Raw genomic sequence first — 19,053 nt, 5'->3', positions numbered from 1 at the left:
CCACACTTTTAGAAGACATCTGAGGACAGCCCTGTTCAGGGAAGCTTTTAGTGTTTAATAGGTTTTTGTATTTTAATATTCTGTTGGAAATCGCCCAGAGTGGCTGGCGAAACCCAACTAGATGGGCGGGGTATAAATAAATTATTATTATTATTATTATTATTATTATTATTATTATTATTATTATTATTTGAGATAACTGCATTGCAGGGCATTGGACTAGACGACTCTTGGAGTCCCTTCCAGCTCTACATTTCTGTGATTCCAAGCGATGAGCATGCATGTGCTATGACATTAACCACTTGCAATTTTGTAGAGGTGAGTTCAGGAGCTACTAGGATTAATGCACATCAGTGAACTTTACAGTGAAATACGTTACAGCTCTCTAATATCATAATGTTGTAGGTAGCGGGGCCTCCATCCCATCAAGGAGCATGCAATATTTATAGGAAGTTTTTAATTCTTTATCTTCGCTTTGACTTGACACACACGCCCTCTCTCATCCTTTCTCTTTTCAGCATGTAATAGAAAATACAGAGCTATATATAATTCAGGAATGCCTCTTGATGCATAAAGGGTTATGATTTATGAATCATTTCAGGTTAAGGAAAGATAAAGAAGTGCTCCCCAAAGGACAGGAGACACGGCAGAGCCAGGGCCCCCAAAGGTTGATGCATTCTTGGTTACATCTTTCTGCATTTTCTAGTAGCTGCTACAGCAGGGTGGCCTGTGTGAAGGAGCTGGCTGTAAATTATATGGATGATGTCATTAATAATAGGCGAAAGAAATGAGGTTGCAGAGAGCAGAAAACTCTCGAGCAAAATGAATACATGCCCCACAGTATCAAATCCAGTCCCTTGGCTAGGAATGGGCTGTTGGATCAATCCATCAACCTCTGATGGATTATTTAGAAGGATTGGGTCTGGCATCCCTTTTGCTGTGCGTGTGTGCCAGTATCCATACTTAGCAGAGTTATATCTCAACGCAGCTCCTTCCTTCAGGGTTGAAGACCCATGTCCAAAGAACAGTTCCCACAGAAAATGTCCTTGCATAGACAAAAGAACCTCAGCCTTCAGCTGCTTCTTGAAACTTCTCCTCCGTTCTTCTCTTGTTTCTCAAACAAATGATTCTCTCTCACACACAGAGAGAGAATAATATCCAACATGGGCAACTTGTGACCTTCAAACCAATTTTATGCAGGGGAAACCAGGGGTAGAAAGGGGTGGCAGAAAGAGAGAGAAATTTGTTGTTGTTTAGTCATGTCCAACTCTTCTGTGACCCCCTGGACCAGAGCACGCCAGGCACTCCTGTCTTCCACTGCCTCCCGCAGTTTGGTCAAACTCCTGCTGGTAGCTTTGAGAACACTATCCAACCATCTCGTCCTCTGTCGTCCCCTTCTCCTTGTGCCCTCCATCTTTCCCAATATCAGCGTCTTTTCCAGGGAGTCTTCTCTTCTCATGAGGAAACCAAAGTATAGGAGCCTCAGCTTCAGGATCTGTCCTTCCAGTGAGCACTCAGGGCTGATTTCCTTAAGAATGGATAGGTTTGATCTTCTTGAGGGAAATAAAGAAAATGGGTTGCCCAGCAGGAAGAGAGGCTTCAACCCCGACCACTTTGGGTTTGGGCTCCACCCACCACTGTTATGTGGCCCTCAACAGATTACCCTTGGGGAAATGTGGCCCTCGACAGAAAAAGGTTTCCCACCCCTCCTCCAGGCCTTATTGTGCATCTTCGTTGGTGCAAGAGACACTTCTCTATGGACTGCTGACTGGATGCTACATGGGCTGGGTGTATGGTGGAAGTTGCCTTATACCATATCAGGCTGTTTGCCGGTCTAGGCCAGTATTGCCTGCTCAGACTGGCAGCAGATCTCCAGGATCTTAGAGAGAGATCTATGGCACCATCTGCTGCCTAAACTTTTTTAGCTGGAGACACCAAGGATTGGACCTGGGACCTTCTGTGGGCAGCACATGTGCTTCAGCACTAAGCTATGGTCCCTCTCCCCATGTTCAGCCACATGATCAGTGCCAATGTCATGCATTGATTGGGAAATACTTGTATGATGAGGCCCATCCACATGGCTGTATCATTCTCATTCAGTTGTATAGAATTGCACTGTTTCTCCTAATGGAGAACAGGAAGATTGTGCAGAAGTGATAGGAATTATTTGCAGCTGTCTTGACTGCCGAAGATATAGGGCAGGTCCTGGTGCCTAATTTTTTATGAAGGGAGAGTGGAGGATAGTTCTAGGCCCTGTTAACAAATAGTACCGTTATTAATATTACCACTCTGTTCTGACTTGCTCAGACCACACCTGGAATACTGTGGCCAGTTCTGAGCACCACAATTTAAGAAGGATATTGACAAGCTGGAGCGTGTGCAGAGGAAGGCAATTAGAGTGATCAAGGGTCTAGAAGTCAAGCCTTATGAGGAACGGTTGAAGGAGCTGGGTATGTTTAGCCTGGGAAAGAGGAGACTGAGAGGAGATACGATAGCCATCTTCAAATATCTCAAGGGCTCTCACATGGAAGATGGAGCAAGCTTGTTTTCTCCTCCTCCGGAGGGTAGGGCTCGAATCGAACCAATGGAGTCAAGTTACAAGAAAGGAGATTCCAAGTTAAACACCAGGAAGAACTTTCTGACAGTAAGAGCTGTTTGGCAGTGGGGCAGATTTTCTTAGGAAATGGGGGACTCTCCTTCATGGAAGTTTTTGAGCAGAAGTTCGATGGTCATCGGTCATGGATGTTTTAAGTTGAGATTCCTGCTTTTGTTGTTGTTGTTGTTTAGTTGTTTAGTTGTGTCCGACTCTGGCGTCTTTTAATTTCGCAGCTGCTGTCACCATCTGCAGTGATCATGGAGCCCAAAAAAGTAAAATCTCTCACTGCTTCCATTTCTCCCCCTTCTATTTGCCAGGAGGTGATGGGACCAGTGGCCATTATCTTCATTTTTTTGATGTTGAGCTTCAAACCATATTTTGCGCTCTCCTCTTTCACCCTCCTTAAAAGGTTCTTTAATTCCTCCTTACTTTCTGCCATCAAAGTTGTGTCATCTGCATATCTGAGGTTGTTGATATTTCTTCTGGCAATCTTAATTCCAGCTAGGGATTCATCCAGCCCAGCCTTTCGCATGATGAATTCTGCATATAAGTTAAATAAGCAGGGAGACAATATGCAGCCTTGCCGTACTCCTTTCTCAATTTTGAACCAAGCAGTTGTTCCATATCCAGTTCTAACTGCATTGCAGGGGGCTAAACTAGATGACCCTTTCATTAAAAACAAACAGGGTCCATTTAGTGAGTGGTGTAACCTGAGGAGGCCTGGCCGAGGGAGAATTGCAGGGCCACATAAACAGACCTGGGGGGACTCATTCTTCACCACCCCACCAAGCCTGAGATTTCCCACCCCTGTCCTATAGCCTAGTTTGCTTTATCTGCAGAGATTCCCGGCTCTGCCTCCCAGATTTACCTGCGTATGTGCTGGATGAGCCCTACATTATGCATTGTGTCGCTTTTCCCTCCTGTCATGGGTGATCTCTTTTTTAAAATCATTAATTCAGCTTTTCCTTCCGTACTTGAATTGCCCTGGGCTGGCTCAGCCCGCATTAGAATGCCCTTTTCAGCTGATGCCAGAACAGGCTTCGCTGAGGAGGACAAAGAATTGGGAGAGCTCTTAAAGGGAAAGGGAGATTGAGGAGACAAGAGGGAGAGAAAGGGCACATCATCACTGTGGAGTTTGAAGCCAAGGATTATTGTGGAATTTATTAAATGTGCAGGTTTGTGTGCCGTGTAGATGCGGCTGGCTGATGAAACAGCAGCATGGATGAGGAGTTGTCTTATTATGAAGCCTTGGAGCTGAGAACAAAGATGTGGAAGCCTGTTGTGAATGTGGGAGTGGCAAGCGTCCGATCCAGGTGTGCCAAAATAACATGTGGTACAGCCCTTCTGTCATGGACTGGTTGGATACAGAGGAATTGTGAGAGGAACCACCTGGGGAACCGGCAAGGGAAGAAGGCTCAGAGCCCAAGGAGTAGTAGTGAGATGACAGTGAGTGGTCAGAGGGAGAAGACTGGAAGGAGGAAGGGTCAGAAGCTGAAGAGGAAACAGGGCTTAGTGAGCTGGGAGAGACTGTGACAGAGAGTAGTTCAGAATCAGAGGCAGAAGCTGAAGCAGGAGAGGAGGGAGGCCAAGAGGCAGAGATGAGTCAGGCTGGTGAAGAGGCAAGGGTGTCTCCCCCTCCTGCTGCAACAAGCTCCTTTCCCCCCCTTGTCTGGGGTATGAGAAGAAGGGCATTACATTGGGTGGAGAAAACGTGCTCCTTCTGGGGTAGTTTCTCCAGCTTTGGTCCTCACCCTAAGGCGGTTGGATGGCTCCTTGTACACCTCCTTCCAGCAACTCCTGCAGCCAAGCTGGTGCCAAACGTATTGCTCTGCTTTCCTTTGGACCACATCAGCGAGGCCGAGAAGGAGGTCTTGTTGGGCAGCCTAGTACCTCCAAACACACTGCCCAGGGTTGCACCGCAGGGGAGGTGACTTTGGTGCTGCCAATGCAGCGGTTTGACTTCATCCCTGAAGGCGCACTCCATTGTCTCTTGAGACAGACAAATGCCAGCAACAGTGCCCCACTCCCCCTGCCCCACCGATTGCAGAATCAGTGGACCCCACAACCCCAACCTCCCCCCCCCCCACTGATGATGATGATGATTTGTACTCATCTGGCTGGGTTTCTTCCAACAAAGATTAAAAATACATTAAAAACTTCCCTGAACAGGGCTGCCTTTAGATGTCTTCTAAATGTCAGGTAGATGTTTATCTCTTTGACATCTGATGGGAGGGCGTTCCACAGGGCGGGCGCCACTACCGAGAAGGCCCTCTACCTGGTTCCCTATAGCTTTGCTTCTCGCAATGAGGGAACTGCCAGAAGGCCCTCAGCACTGGACCTCAGCGTCCGGGCAGAATGATGGGGGTGGAGGTGGGAAAGGACAAAAAGAAAGTCAAGTGCTTTGGAGAAAAGGGGCAGGTGGATAACGCCATCTCTCAAAACAGTGTTTCCACCTAGCATGCACACACATACAAAGCCTGCCCTGTAGCGCAAAGAATGGGCTGGAGGAAGAAAGAAATGTTATTTGGGTAAACAGTGAATTGCAAGGGGCAGGCCCTGCATACAGAAAGTAAATGCAAACAGCATAATAATGCTCCCATCATGCCGGCCTGCCAGCTGGGAGTATGTTTAGTCTCATCTGTCCCAGAACTAAGAAACCTTGTGGAATCCTGCTGGCGTCACTGAATAAGCATGAGGACAGCCTGAGCATGCCTTAAAACACACACACACACACACACACACACACACACACACAGCCCTTTGGCACGGGAGGGAGCAGGAAGCACTCTTATTTGTGCTTGACAAAGGCCCCACTGCAGTCCTTGGCAAAGCTGCCCCTGTGGCAACATCCTATGCGCCTGAGAGCCAGTGGCGCTCAGAGCTGCAGACGGACTCTGGGAGACAAGCAGCGCATTGTGCCTCGTCTGTTTTAAATGCGTGGACGAGGCACACCTTTCTGTTCCTTCGCTCACTGCTCCGCTTCCATTTAGGTCTCGGAGAAAGCAGGGCTGTCTGCAGAGCATTCCACGCAGCCCACTGTTAAGCTCCGAGGACGTTCAGCAGGACTGGAAGAAATAAAAAGGCCTCTCTTTCTCCTCTCTGCCTCCAATTCCCCGTTTCTCTTCTCCTGTTTGTCTGAGGCTCCCTGGGAAGGGATCAGAGGCTGGGCTTTTTCTGAAAGGCTGCCTAGGGGCCTGCCTTTTATGCCAATAAATGTTTTATCATCGTTAAGCTTCAAAGGCATTAGCAGTGGGTTCTGTTAACATTTGGCAAAATGAAAGAGAGCAGGAGTCGGAGGGAGGGGGGAGTGGTGGGCTGCCTTTGTGCCCTAGATGGGAGGCTTCCTTTGATTGGGGGGGGCTCCTCCCCAGGGGGGGAGATCTGAGTGTTTTTTCCGCTTTATTCCTTCTGCCTACGAAATCATGTCAGAAAGAGCAGGGTGGCTTTCTTTCGCTCCTTTCCTCTTCGTTAAGAACATGGGAAGGAAACTGCCTTCTACTGAGTCAGCCCACTGGTCCATTAGCTCAGTAATGTCTGCACTGGCTGGCAGCAGCTCTCCAAGTCTTCGGGCAGGGGTCTATCCCAGCCTCTGCAGCTGAGCTACTGCATTTCTCTTCTATGCCTTGTTTTACATTCCTTGATAGCTAAAAGGGGCCCTAAATGGCCGACTGGTGTTCTTCACACAGCCCACTCTGAGATGTGGGCTCAATGGCCAATATAATACAGCGCCTTACATTTCTAAAAATCTCGGGGCATGGACATCACTCTTCCTCATTTTACATGGCATACATGAAGACCCATTTCGTAGCCCAGGCATAGGCAAACTAAGCCCTCCAGATGTTTTGGGACTACAACTCCCATCATACCTAGCTAACAGGACCAGTTGTCAGGGATGATGGGAGTTGTAGTCCCAAAACATCTGGAGGGCCGAGTTTGCCTATACCTGGTGTAGCCTCTCTTTTCTGACAGCATTCATGTTTCAGTTCTCCTTGGAGATAAGAAGATCCATCTTCTTATAACTCAGATGGGTCTGCTTTTATTCTGTTTCTTCATCTTTTAGAATGCCTCATCCTTGCATGTCAATTCCCTGATGTTTTGTGTGTGCGTGTGTGCACGCGCTTACACCTAAAAATATAAAAATGAAAGTAATCAGAAAGTAATACAGAAAACCTTGCCCAATGCAGACATGGCATCATTTCATATTTCAGCTGCTAGAGGCCAGGTTCTCCAGTAGGTTTAATTGGATAAATTCATAGAATCATAGAGCATCTACAGTGGTACCTCGGGTTAAGAACTTTATTTGTTCTGGAGGTCTGTTCTTAACCTGAAACTGTTCTTAACCTGAGGTACCACTTTAGCTAATGTGGCCTCCCGCTGCCGTTGCTGCACGATTTCTGCAACGTTCTTAACCTGAGGTACTATTTCTGGGTTAGTGGAGTCTGTAACCTGAAGCGTCTGTAACCCAAGGTACCACTGTATCCGTAATGTTCTGATCACAGAATAGTCCAGCAGATGTAAAGCAAACTGTGACTCTTATTCAAACTAGGGGTCACTAGTTGAGTCACTCTGGAAAAGTAACACACCTGAGAACGAATACCGCTGAGTTCCTTGGCTCACTAGAATCATAGAATCATAGAGTTGGAAGAGACCACAAGGGCCATCGAGTCCAACCCCCTGCCAAGCAGGAAACACCATCAGAGCACTCCTGACATATGGTCGTCAAGCCTCTGCTTAAAGACCTCCAAAGAAGGAGACTCCACCACACTCCTTGGCAGCAAATTCCACTGTCGAACAGCTCTTACTGTCAGGAAGTTCTTCCTAATGTTTAGGTGGAATCTTCTTTCTTGTAGTTTGGATCCATTGCTCCGTGTCCGCTTCTCTGGAGCAGCAGAAAACAACCTTTCTCCCTCCTTTATGTGACATCCTTTTATATATTTGAACATGGCTATCATATCACCCCTTAACCTCCTCTTCTCCAGGCTAAACATGCCCAGCTCCCTTAGCCATTCCTCATAAGGCATTGTTTCCAGGCCTTTGACCATTTTGGTTGCCCTCCTCTGGACACGTTCCAGTTTGTCAGTGTCCTTCTTGAACTGTGGTGCCCAGAACTGGACACAGTACTCCAGGTGAGGTCTGACCAGAGCAGAATACAGTGACACTATTACTTCCCTTGATCTAGATGCTATACTCCTATTGATGCAGCCCAGAATTGCATTGGCTTTTTTAGCTTGAATTGATTCAAGTTACAAGAAAAGAGATCCCAGCTAAACATCAAGGAGAACCTTCTGATCGTAAGAGCTGTTCGACAGTGGAACACACTGCCTTGGAAGGTGGTGGATGCTCCTTCCTTGGAGATTTTTTAAGTAGAGGTTGGGTGGGCATCGGTCATGGATGCTTTACCTACCATTCATTCATTGTAGAGGGTTGGTCTAGATGGCCCTCGGGTCCCTTCCCACTCTACAGTTCCATGATTTTATCTTCCATGTAGGTAAGCCTGAGGCTTTATGCCCAAGGACACATTTCAGCCAGGCAAGAACATTCAAGTGAAGAAGGGTCATGATGGAGGTAGCCTGGGGAGAGTTTTGACTGAAGGCCCAATAGAGAGGTTGTAGGGAGTAATGGAAGAAAGGACACGAGCAGGGTTTTTGAAAATATGCGTGGTGGAACTGGATAGCGGAAGCCATTTACTTCCCCTCTCAAAACACCGGATCATCCTGCAAAAACCAAGCGGCAGGCTGGTGATTCAGGACAGACAAAAAGGAAAGCGCTTCTTTGCAGAGCACAGAATTCACTTAGGGAACCAAAATGTGACGATGGGACCTGCTGGCTTAAATTGCTTTAAAAGATGGTTAGACACATTCATGGATAATGAGTCTATCAACAGTTATCCTCCTTGCTGGCTTAATGGATGCTCCCAGTTTAGAGGCATTATGTCACCAGATTCTGGTGGCTGGTGGGCAGTAATGGTGGAGGACCATTTCCTTTCTGACTCCTTGTGAGCTCCCAGAAGCATCAGATCGGCTGCTGTGGGAAAGAGGTTGTTGGACCAAGTTGACCCTTAGTAGGATCCAGCTGCCCTCTTCCTTATAGTCTTACGAACACAGCGACATTCTTTTCCAACTTGGGACGTGACTGGATGCAAACAGGAGTTAAGAGCCCCTGAGGAATTCACAGGACTCATAATTGACATCCTGAGGCTTCACCTCCCAGCAGATTATATATTGGTCTAAGGAAAATAAATAAAACTCATGTAGAGAAACGAAACAGAAAAGCCGTTCCACCTTGCCCAGAAAAACGAGGAGGTGACGCTGTTAATTATTTGCTTTAAAATAAAATGAAAATGAAAACAGGATACTAATTGCTAATCTTCCCTAGATCTCTGCTGATTTCATAAAAAATTATTCATGCACCTCAACAAGACGAGTTTCTATGGAAACCAAGAAACTGAACTTTCATTAGGAAACCTACCAAAAAAATAAAAAAAATGCCCAGCTAAAAATGTAAATTGCCCTTTCGCGGGAGGATATATGAATATCCTCCTTTCTCTCCCCAACCCCCTTTCCATTCTGCATCGTGGGCAGATCCCAGCTGGACTCTTACATGGCAACAACATGAAGGCATTGTTTACTGCTTGCCAGACTCTGTGGGGATATGTAAAATTCTGCCAGAGCTCAGCATCTCTCAAGGGGTGGGTTCTTCAGGGAAACAAAGTGTTCAGTGCTATATGTCATACCAGCTTTAGGGAGTCAAAAATACAGAGCTGTAAAAATTGGAAAAAGAGACTGTAATCCTTCAACCCCATTCCTGAGACCCAGGAAGCTATCAGCATTTTTATATCCTGAGCTGCTTCCACAATGGGCATTTACTGCAGAATAACAGGGCATCTGAGCAACGCCATGAACAAAACACCCCATGTTTTTTCTTCCATTCATCATTGAGGTGGATAGGTTCTGAGCTCAGAAAACTCAGTGGTTTATTTTATAAGAACACACACACACACAATGGAACAGCTGGATGATTTCCCCAGGTGTAGATGACTTCTTGCGCAGCTATTCTGTCCAGCTGTGGTCTAGCTTTTTCCTAAATTGATCTAGCCATTTCAGCTCTTATCTCCACAACCTTTCCCTTTCCAAATTGCATGCCTTTACATCCCTTTCTGTTATCTCCCACCCCCCTTAAAATGCAGTGGGGGAGCAGGATCACACCCACACACCCTGGGAACTGTAGTTTGAGGTTCCTGGGAATTGTAGTTCTGTGAGGGATAAACTACAGCTCCCTGGACACATTTTTTTGGGAGGGAGCACTTTAAATGTACAGTATGTACACAGCCATAATCCCCCTGGGAAAGGATTTTGTCCCCCAGTGCCACACCACTATTCCAAGCAGTGGTTTCCTCCCTAGTTTCAGTCGGTAGGAAGGCTGGGCTGGTTTCACTAAGTCCTGGATGCAAAAAGGAGGAGGGGACAGACTGCAGGGGTGAAATTGTGGGCGGCCGGAGGGTTTGGGACTCCTTGTCACTTTATCCCTGTATATGGTATCCCCCTCTTTTCTTTTTCTTTTACCAAAAGTACACAGAAGTATGATAAACAGAAAAGAAGTTGGGGGGGGGGAGAAAAACCACAGCAGGCAGTTTCTAAATAAATGATAAACTGAGCATAGGTATCATATGTGTCCTCCTTTTGCCATCTATTTACCTAAAAAGTTTTACAAATTTACATTTCCTTGCGCTTTATTACGCCGACACATTATGGCTGCACTACATCCCATACTGCTGTTACCAGCTGCAACTGGAAAAAAGGTACCCACCCTGGAGGACTAGATAATAAAAATATGGGGTATAGTTTAAAATGGCACCACTTTTTAAAAGTGGCACATCCTGCCCTGCCACTGTGTTTGAAGAAGCAGGCCTGCCACCAGGATGTAAGGTGTGATGGATTGGGTCAGACTTCCCCAACCCGGTGCTCTCCAAATGTTTTATCCTGCAACTCCCAACAGCCCCAGACAGCATGGCCAATGGCCAAGGTGTGTGTGTGTGTGTGTGTCTGTGTGTGTGTGTGTGTGTGTGATGGTCCAAAACATCTGGATGGTTGGAGCAGGATGCTGTTGGAGGATGAGCAAGATGACTCTGCAGAAGGCAACTTCCTATTTTCCTGTCTGGTTCCCTTACCGGACACACTACTGAACGGCTTGGTTTTATTATGCGCTAACACCGGGTTGCTTTTCCTTGACAGGGGCTGGTGCTGAACAGGCTCGGGCGGAGAAACTTGGCTCAGAAGGTTCTGCAGGACGCAGTCCAGGTACAGAGCACCAGCCACAAAGCCTGGAACAGCCTTGGAGAAGTACTTCATGCTCAGGGGAAAAATGAAGCAGCTGTGGAGTGCTTCCTGACGGCTCTGGACCTCGAATCCAGCAGCCCCGTCGTGCCGTTCACAGTCATCCCCAGGGAACTGTGATGGCGTAGAATTTCTTCCATGCACATGTGTTCCGTGGAGGTAGTTCCAACAGCACACATATCAAATACGCAATTTGTTTACAGTGCAATAAATATATATATATACGTGGCTCCTTTTGTTAACCTAGAATTCAGAAACCTTTACCCAAGGAAGTGGCTCTATTTCAGGGATAATGCGTTTTCCCAACATGCAGATTGGGGAAATGCGATTATTTTTCTAGCTGCTGGGGCTGCTGCAATTTGCGGTGCTGCCTTGAACTTCCCTTCACCCAAAAACACGGGCCATCCAGAGTGCATGGCAGTGCTGCAGGCACTTGTATACTCTCCTGTCCTTTCTTCAATTGCAAAAATGGAACATTTGGTGGCAGATTGGGGAGTGGGGATTGTATGTCACACGCCTGGCAGGTCACAATTTCCTTGGCTGAATCAGCTTGGTGGGTTTTGCAAGCCTAACATAATGCGGTTCTGCGCATATTGTTGGCACCTATTGGATAGTGTCTGTGACATTGCTGATGAGCAATGCAAGGCCTTTCCCAAGTCTGCATCATGCTGTCATCTTTACACCACCCCTAAGCAAGAAAAATTGCATGTGCTGTAAAACTAACTAGTATGAAGACTCAGGGTTTGTGTGGGTGGGGGAACCTTGCCAGTTCACTCTTGGCATAAGACTTCTGGGTTGCTTTACTCAGAAAATGGGAAAGTACTTCTGCAAATCCTGGAGTTTTCCCAACCTGACTGATACCTCCTCCCTGTGCATGGGTGGATGCTGGTGTTTTCACTACATAAGTCAGAGATGGCCTGGTGGACCAAATCTTTTATCTCCTACCACCCCGCCAGCCAACTTTGACAGCTGGGCGGGGCCACCCACTTGTCAATCACCTGATGTCACAATGGCTCTGCCTGTCAGAGTTGACCTGCAGGGTGGAAGGAGGGGGTCTGCTTCGCTGGAGTTTTCCCCCAGAGGGAACATTATGGAGAAGCAGCACCCAGCAGAATTGAACCCCAGTAATGTCACCAACTGACATATAGGCGTGGTTTGGGGGGGAATGGCCTCGGAGGGAGAAATGGACCCCTCCCTACCACGCTGGTGGGACAAGATCATCAAAGCCTCCGGAGTTTTCCCATTCCTGACACAAACAATGGCATTGGGAATAGAGGGGGTGATAGTTTCAGTAATGTTTAGGACTGCAGACTTGTTCATGGCTTTGCTCTAAATTTGCTTTAATAGCAATTTTCCTGACACACTAAAATGGGAAGCCTTTCCCCATCAACAGCACCCTGGAAGGAAGGGCTTCCTCTTCCCTTTATGTTTGTCAGACTGTAGTTTTCATGACCTGACCATATTCCTGCATTAAAGAGACAGCCTTCCAGCTCTACAATTCTAGGACTCTATATGGCCCTGCTCCACAGCACGAGCCGCCTTTCTTCCAGATATCAATGCCATCTAAACAAATGGACTAGGCCCAAGCACGGCTTTTATTTTCCAAGGATGTCTGATGGATTGTGAAGAGGCCTGTTTAAAAAAGTAGGGGCACTATACCCTAACTGCCCATCTCCCCCTCAAAACCATGATTTGTTCCGTTCTGAATGTGTGCAGTTTTCTGAAGGAATTTGTCACATTGTCCAGGTACACAGAACCAAAGAGTTGAAAGGCCGGTTAATCCAACCTCCCTGTGTTCAGTGGAGGAAGTTGTAACTACTGCAACACCCCTGATGGATGGCCATCCAGACTTTGCTTAAACACCGACAGCGAAGGAGAGCCCATCACCTCCTGAGGCAGAATCTGTTCTACGCTCAAACAGCTCATAAGAACATAAGATGAGCCTGTTGGATCAGGCCAATGACCCACCTAGTCCAACATCTCATTCTATTACTGTAAGGAAAGGTTCTTCCGACATTTAGCTGACTTTCTCATTCATTTGTTCTAGTTCTTCCCTCTGCTCCATCCTTCAGTGACAGTCCTTTAATTATTTGGAGGCAGCTATTGTCATGTTTCCCTTTAACTTTGTTTTCTCTAAACATACCCAGCTCTTTCCATCGTTGCTCACAGAACTTAAGTTTCCAAAACCAATTGTCATCCTAGGTTAGAAGTATTCCGGTTTGTAAATCTCTTCCTTAAAATATGGCGCCCGGAACTCCTTCAGCTTTTCAACAAAGCTTCCAGATTGAGCTTACACGAAGATATCCACACATAGGAAGAGAAATAAAACGGGTCTGCTTTGGCTGCTTACTCTGAAAGAAGCCCATAGGCCTTAATAGGGTTACTCAAGGGACTGCGCTGTCAAAGCACACAGACATTAGGCGCCTCTGTGCTAATGGCATCGAGCCGCAAGACTGAATTTTGGATATCAAAACTAAGGGCCTTTGTCAGTTCACGTTTTCCCGGTTGTTAATATTTTATTCTGTTTTAGATATTTGTTGCAAGGAAAAATACCTGATCATATAATTTGACCGAGCTTTGTTTTTAGTGATTATACTTTAGAAAACATTTATGTTTTTAGGATAGGTAGGTAGAATGTATATGTCTGTGTTTTACTTTGATGCTGTACATCATAGGACTGTTATCCATCCATCTCTTTATGTGGCATTAGACAGCCATAATTAAGCACTTTGGTAATCTGTTGACTTCACTGGGAGACTTAAGCATGGAGCTAAGTTCTAGGTGGTGGTGGTAGTGGTGGTTTTAATGAGCATATAAAGTGTTAAATATGTTTACTCATGGAAGTTTCTGCCTAGGGTTCTATATCTGCATTGTTGCCTTAAATCAGGGATGGGGAACCTGTGACCCTCTAGATCAGGCATAGGCAAACTCGGCCCTCCAGATGTTTTGGCCTACAACTCCCATGATCCCTAGCTAACAGGACCAGTGGTCTACAACTCCCACCATCCCTAGCTAGCAGGACAACTATTCAAGGATGATGGGAATTGTAGTCCAAAAACCACGGGAGACCCAGGTTTTTGGGAAACCATGATCTAGAGCAAGGATGGCTAACACTGGGCCTGCAAGGCCAGATGCATCACCCCAAGCAAGTTTTTTCCTCCCCCCCCCAACACCCAATAGAATTTGGTGGAAGCTAAAATATATTTTTTAATGTAGACACAGTGATGGGGGCAGCAGAAAGGCTTAAGCCTTTCCACCCAGACCAGTGCCCAGATGGTGATTGCCCCTCCCTGGGCATCAGATCAATCGCCAGATGCCTCAGCTGATTTGTATGGCTCACCCAAGGAGGGGAGCTGTGTACCTCTTGTGCATGAGCATGCACACAAGAGAGAGTGCATGCATGCAAGACCGTGGGGTGACACTCACTTTTGCCACACTCATAATTGGCGTGCGTCACCCAGGAGGTTAGTCAAGGGGGAATGTGTCCCTCTGGCCAAAAGGTTAGCTACCCGCAGTCTAAAGGATGGCAGGTTCCCCAGCCCTGAGCTAGAAAAACTGACTGCTACGATATTGTGCTGTAGGAAATACTGGACCAAACTTGAGGTACCTCTGGGCACACAAGAAACAAGTGTTATTGACTCCTTGCAACCCTTTTGTCAGCAAAACAAAAGGACTTGCATTGATATATGCATAATCCTGCACCATATGATGTTGAAACAGCAATTCCATGCAATATATGTTGTTTGTGGCACAGATGGAGAAAAACATATCATTCCATGTAAATGGTGCTGTTGGCTCTTGATTGTTGCTCTTCCCAGCTCAGGAATCAGAGAGAGGAGACAGGCCTTCAGGGAACTGCTATGCTGGTATTCCAGTGGCCTTGCCAGTCGCTTTTGATTGTTTTCTTGCAATTTGCTCACCTGAGCAAGTGCTTCCCCCCCCCCAAGGCCTTTTGCATTAAACAGTGAAAGAGGATGTGTGCACTTTCAAAGTCCTGTTGCACTATTATCAAAGTTTACACACTCCCACTAACAGATTGAGTTAAAAAATAAAATAAAAAGGGAGAGCGCCCCTTAACTACTTCACTTCTCTCATTCTCAGGGACTAACATCACCTCGGTAGCCTAGACTAGGCTTTTGCAGCCCAAGCGTTAGAAAACAAGGCCACTTTAAGGTCTGTTTTATGCTGTGTACGTTAATCATAGTGTAATCATGAAAGTGATGAAGCATCACTGCATATGGTAGTTCAGTGGTATAGCACCTCCTTTGCTTGCACGGCTGATCCCTAGCAACCTGCCAAAAGGCCCCCTTTTCATTTTTGCACCCCATATTCTGGAGGCAAAAATTGGCATTTCAGTGGGGTGGCAATATGGAGGGAAGCCCTTGCCTTTGCCATGCAGCACGCTCATAAATTATGCCACGTGCTCACAGTGGCGTAGCGTGGGGGGTGCAGGGGGGGCCCGGCCGCACCTGGCGCAACATCTGGGGGTTAGGAGCGCAAATCCACGGGCTAGGGGGTGCAAATTACTTGCCTTGCCCTGGGTGCTGACAACCCACGCTACACCACTGCGTGTTCATGTAGGATCATTCCCAGAGTTGGGGAGAGGCAAGCAACCTTGGAATAGTGCTTTATGGACCAGGACTTTGGCAAACCTGCATAACCCTGCCTTCAGCGCTGCAGAAATCTCAAATGTCACCTTTGTATCCGAGAGTCTCTAAGAGGTGTTATTCCTGTACAGCGGAGCAAACCAAATATTTCTTCTATTATATTCCAGTGACTGTTGCTATGTATTAGATTTGCTCATTGTCCTTCTACAGGAAAAATACTATAAAAATACGATCAAGCAAAATCTAGTTGCATTTGAATCCCATTGAAAGCAATGAAACTGCTACTATTCATGACAAACACAAATCCTGTTGATGTACACTCTGTAGGTTTTATTTGAGACTCACTTTTGTTGGGTTACATCTTTTCCGGAACGGGGTTAGTTTAGGAGCCTTTGACTGATGTTCATCAGCCATAAGGGGGACTAAAGTTCATCCACTTTCCCCAATGGCTTCAGAATATTCCAAACAAAACTACCGTTTCCCCCTCTTGCAGCCAGCCACCATTCTAAAATGTAGCATCCTCAAGGAAGCCGCACATAATATCTGATTTTATTTGCAAACTAGTTTGTGATGCTGCTGAGATTTGATATGCTTTTTCGTATGAAATGTGAGAGCATTGAGTTTCAAATGACTCTCACTAGATGAATAAACAAATTCCATGGAGAAAGATGTGTTGTGTTGTGTGTGCAGTCATTTCCTGCTGCTTGTTGTTCTTTGCAATTCATGATTGCTGCAAATATCACAAGCTTTCGGGAATCCAATCCTGAGAAAAGCCTCCAGTGAACTCCTGGTTACAAAAGGCAATTTAACACATGTCCAGCAATTCATGTGCAATGGAATCGTGAATCTTCAAGGTGGTTTGAGACAGGTGCTGTCTCACAGTGTCCATGACTCAATGCTGAAATTGGATCAGCCCAATTTGCCAATTCAAGTCACATCATCTAATTCCCCCTGGCCCTGACCTGATGGGAAAGTGGTGAGAGTTTGACAGGATGTGCTAAATAGAAATAAACTACACGTCCTAAACGGAGCTAAAGCAGACTACAATTCACAGGAAGTGATTGTACAAACTTTCCCTCAGGGATTATCCTAATCTGTGTTAGTCCAAAGGGATTATCCAATCCAGGTTAGACATGGTGAGAACTAGCCCTGAGCCAAAAATGGCTCCCTGGTTCCAAGGCCCACAAAAGAAGAGATGAATTTTCAGCTGGTGGGGTCTGCCATTTGCACCACCCCACCCCACCCCAAAGCCACTGGGTGCACCATTACTGAAACAGAGGCATTGTGGGAGATCATAGGAAACTGCTTGAGACCAGCTCAGACCACCAGTCATTCCAGCTCAATGCTAAACACTGATGAGCAGCTGTTTTCCGGAGTTTCAGGTGAGTATAGTTCCTGGAGATGCTGGGGAGTCAACGTGGGACCTCCTGCATTCAAACATGTTCTGCAGACCTTCTTTATGTAGACAAGACCCACAAGGCCAAAGTTTACTGCTCCATCATCACCTGAGGTGATGGGTCAATGATGTTTTAAAAGCTAGGGTGGGTAGCAGCCTTGTTTGCCCCTCCAGGACGTGAAAAAGCCAAAGATTTCTGTGTCTCCACCAGCGCCAGAAAGGAAGGGGTTTTTTTTAACCACCCCAAGCCCTCTTTTCCAGCAAAGGTGTGTGTGTTTGAAAGATCTGCCTCAGACAAAAAGTCAAAAGAATTACAGGATGCTAAGGAGACGCGGGTGGCTATGGGATGCGGGTGGCGCTGTGGTCTAAACCACAGAGCCCAGGGCTTGCAGATCAGAAGGTCAGTGGTTTGAATCCCCACGACGGGGTGAGCTCCCGTTCCTTGGTCCCTGCTCCTGCCCACCTAGCAGTTCAAAAGCACGTCAAAGTGCAAGTAGATAAATAGATACAGCTCTGGCGGGAAGGTAAACGGCGTTTCCGTGCGCTGCTAGGTTCACCAGAAGCAACTTAGTCATGCTGGCCACATGACCCGGAAGCTGTACGCCGGCTCCCTCGGCCAATAAAGCGAGATGAGCGCCACAACCCCAGAGTCGTTCGCAGCTGGACTTAACTTTAACTTTCAGGGGTCCCTTTACCTTTAAGGAGACCTGTTCACTTTTGCACAGAACGGCCTGCAACTTTTTCCTGCTGTTCAAAGCAGTTTGCAAAGAGATATACAGCAAAATAAAATGATACAACAACCAGCTGAAACAACCTTTCCGTTTCAGGATGCTATGGAAACCCTGCGCAAGAGCAGTTTGCCGCTTTGAGGAGTACGAGTGCTGCCATCCTTAGAAGCGCTTGGAAACAGGTGCTTAGTAATTTGTCCTGTTCCCATCCCTGCCTGCACTCCGTCGTCATATGAGAGGCGAAACTGCAGCTGCCTTCACAATGACGTGTATTTATTTCAGGGGAAATGTGAGTTCAAGGGGTTAAGGGCAGTCTGGCCATTGTGGGTCAGAGGTAGCTGGCTGATCAGCCTACAAGTCATTGTCTGGCTGAGGTAATTAGCAAATGAATGTTGCCTCCGAAGAGGATCCAAGGCTGCAAATCCCCTTGTCCTGGGCTGACAACATAAACACTGCCTTAGATTACAAGCTTCGGTTTCCAGAGCAGAAACCTGCTCAAACCAGACCGCTAGGAATTCATTATCCGTGTGAAAGGATAATAACTTGCTCCAAGGATAACCTCCAAGAAAAAGAGATGTGTTTTTTTCCCAAAAGGAGAAAAGAACACCACAACTTTACCACAAGGCATGATTCACCTTTTAGAGCAGAGTGGAGAACCTGAGCCATGGGGGCCAAAGGCAGCCCTTGAATTCTCCATCTGGCCCTCAGGACTCTTTTCACACCACACCCCAGGTCACAAGTCTCACCTGCCCTGCGTCACACCCTCTTGGAGTGTTTTTCCGTGGTTGGACTGGGACTTTGAACTCAGATCATGTCTTTTGCATTCCCCGATGGATTGGGGAGATATATTTTGCGGGGTTGCTGCTGTTGTTCTTTTACTGTACATTTCAGCAGTTCAAACCCTTTTGAATTGGTCCTGAAAAACCTTAACTTCCTGTAACCTCCAGCCATGAGCAAAAATGTTTACACAGCCTGGATGTGACTTGTTTTGATCCAGGACTATACCCCATGAGCAGCTTCTAAACAGCTGCTTCCTTTTCTTTCTTTTTTATTTTTAAAAATTGTTTATTAAGGTTTTCAATTAAGTACTGAACTGACAAAGCAGATAATGGAGGCAAAAATGATCGCATAAACCATGGGTAGGCAAACTAAGGCCCGGGGGCCAGATCCAGGAATCAGCATGTTTTTACATGAGTAGAATGTGTCTTTTTATTTATTCGTTCATTATTTTTTTCCAAAATATAGTCTGGCCCCCCACAAGGTCTGAGGAACAGTGGACCGGCCCCCTGCTGAAAAAGTTTGCTGACCCCTGGCATAAACTGAAACACAAACTAACACTAACATTTCTTTTGTGTGTGGCAACAAGGAAGAAAACAAAAGTGGCTATCATAGG

General features: G+C 46.5%; 1 protein-coding gene across 1 annotated transcript in view; it reads left to right on the top strand.

The window, feature by feature from the left end:
* The window catches only part of TTC7A (tetratricopeptide repeat domain 7A), a 180,273-nt gene extending 169,116 nt beyond the window's left edge, over positions 1-11,157 (top strand). Inside the window, exon 20 of the mRNA XM_081903881.1 lies at positions 10,828-11,157. Within this exon, the coding sequence (XP_081760007.1) occupies positions 10,828-11,049 (222 nt within the window). The 3' untranslated portion in view covers positions 11,050-11,157. The remainder of the gene's footprint in view (positions 1-10,827) is intronic.
* Positions 11,158-19,053: the final 7,896 nt, after the last annotated feature.

This window comes from Podarcis melisellensis (assembly GCF_964234715.1).
Source record: "Podarcis melisellensis genome assembly, chromosome: 3".
Lineage (NCBI taxonomy): Eukaryota > Metazoa > Chordata > Lepidosauria > Squamata > Lacertidae > Podarcis > Podarcis melisellensis.
The sequence above is the reverse complement of the archived record's forward strand: the minus strand, read 5'-3'. Positions and strand labels throughout refer to the sequence as shown.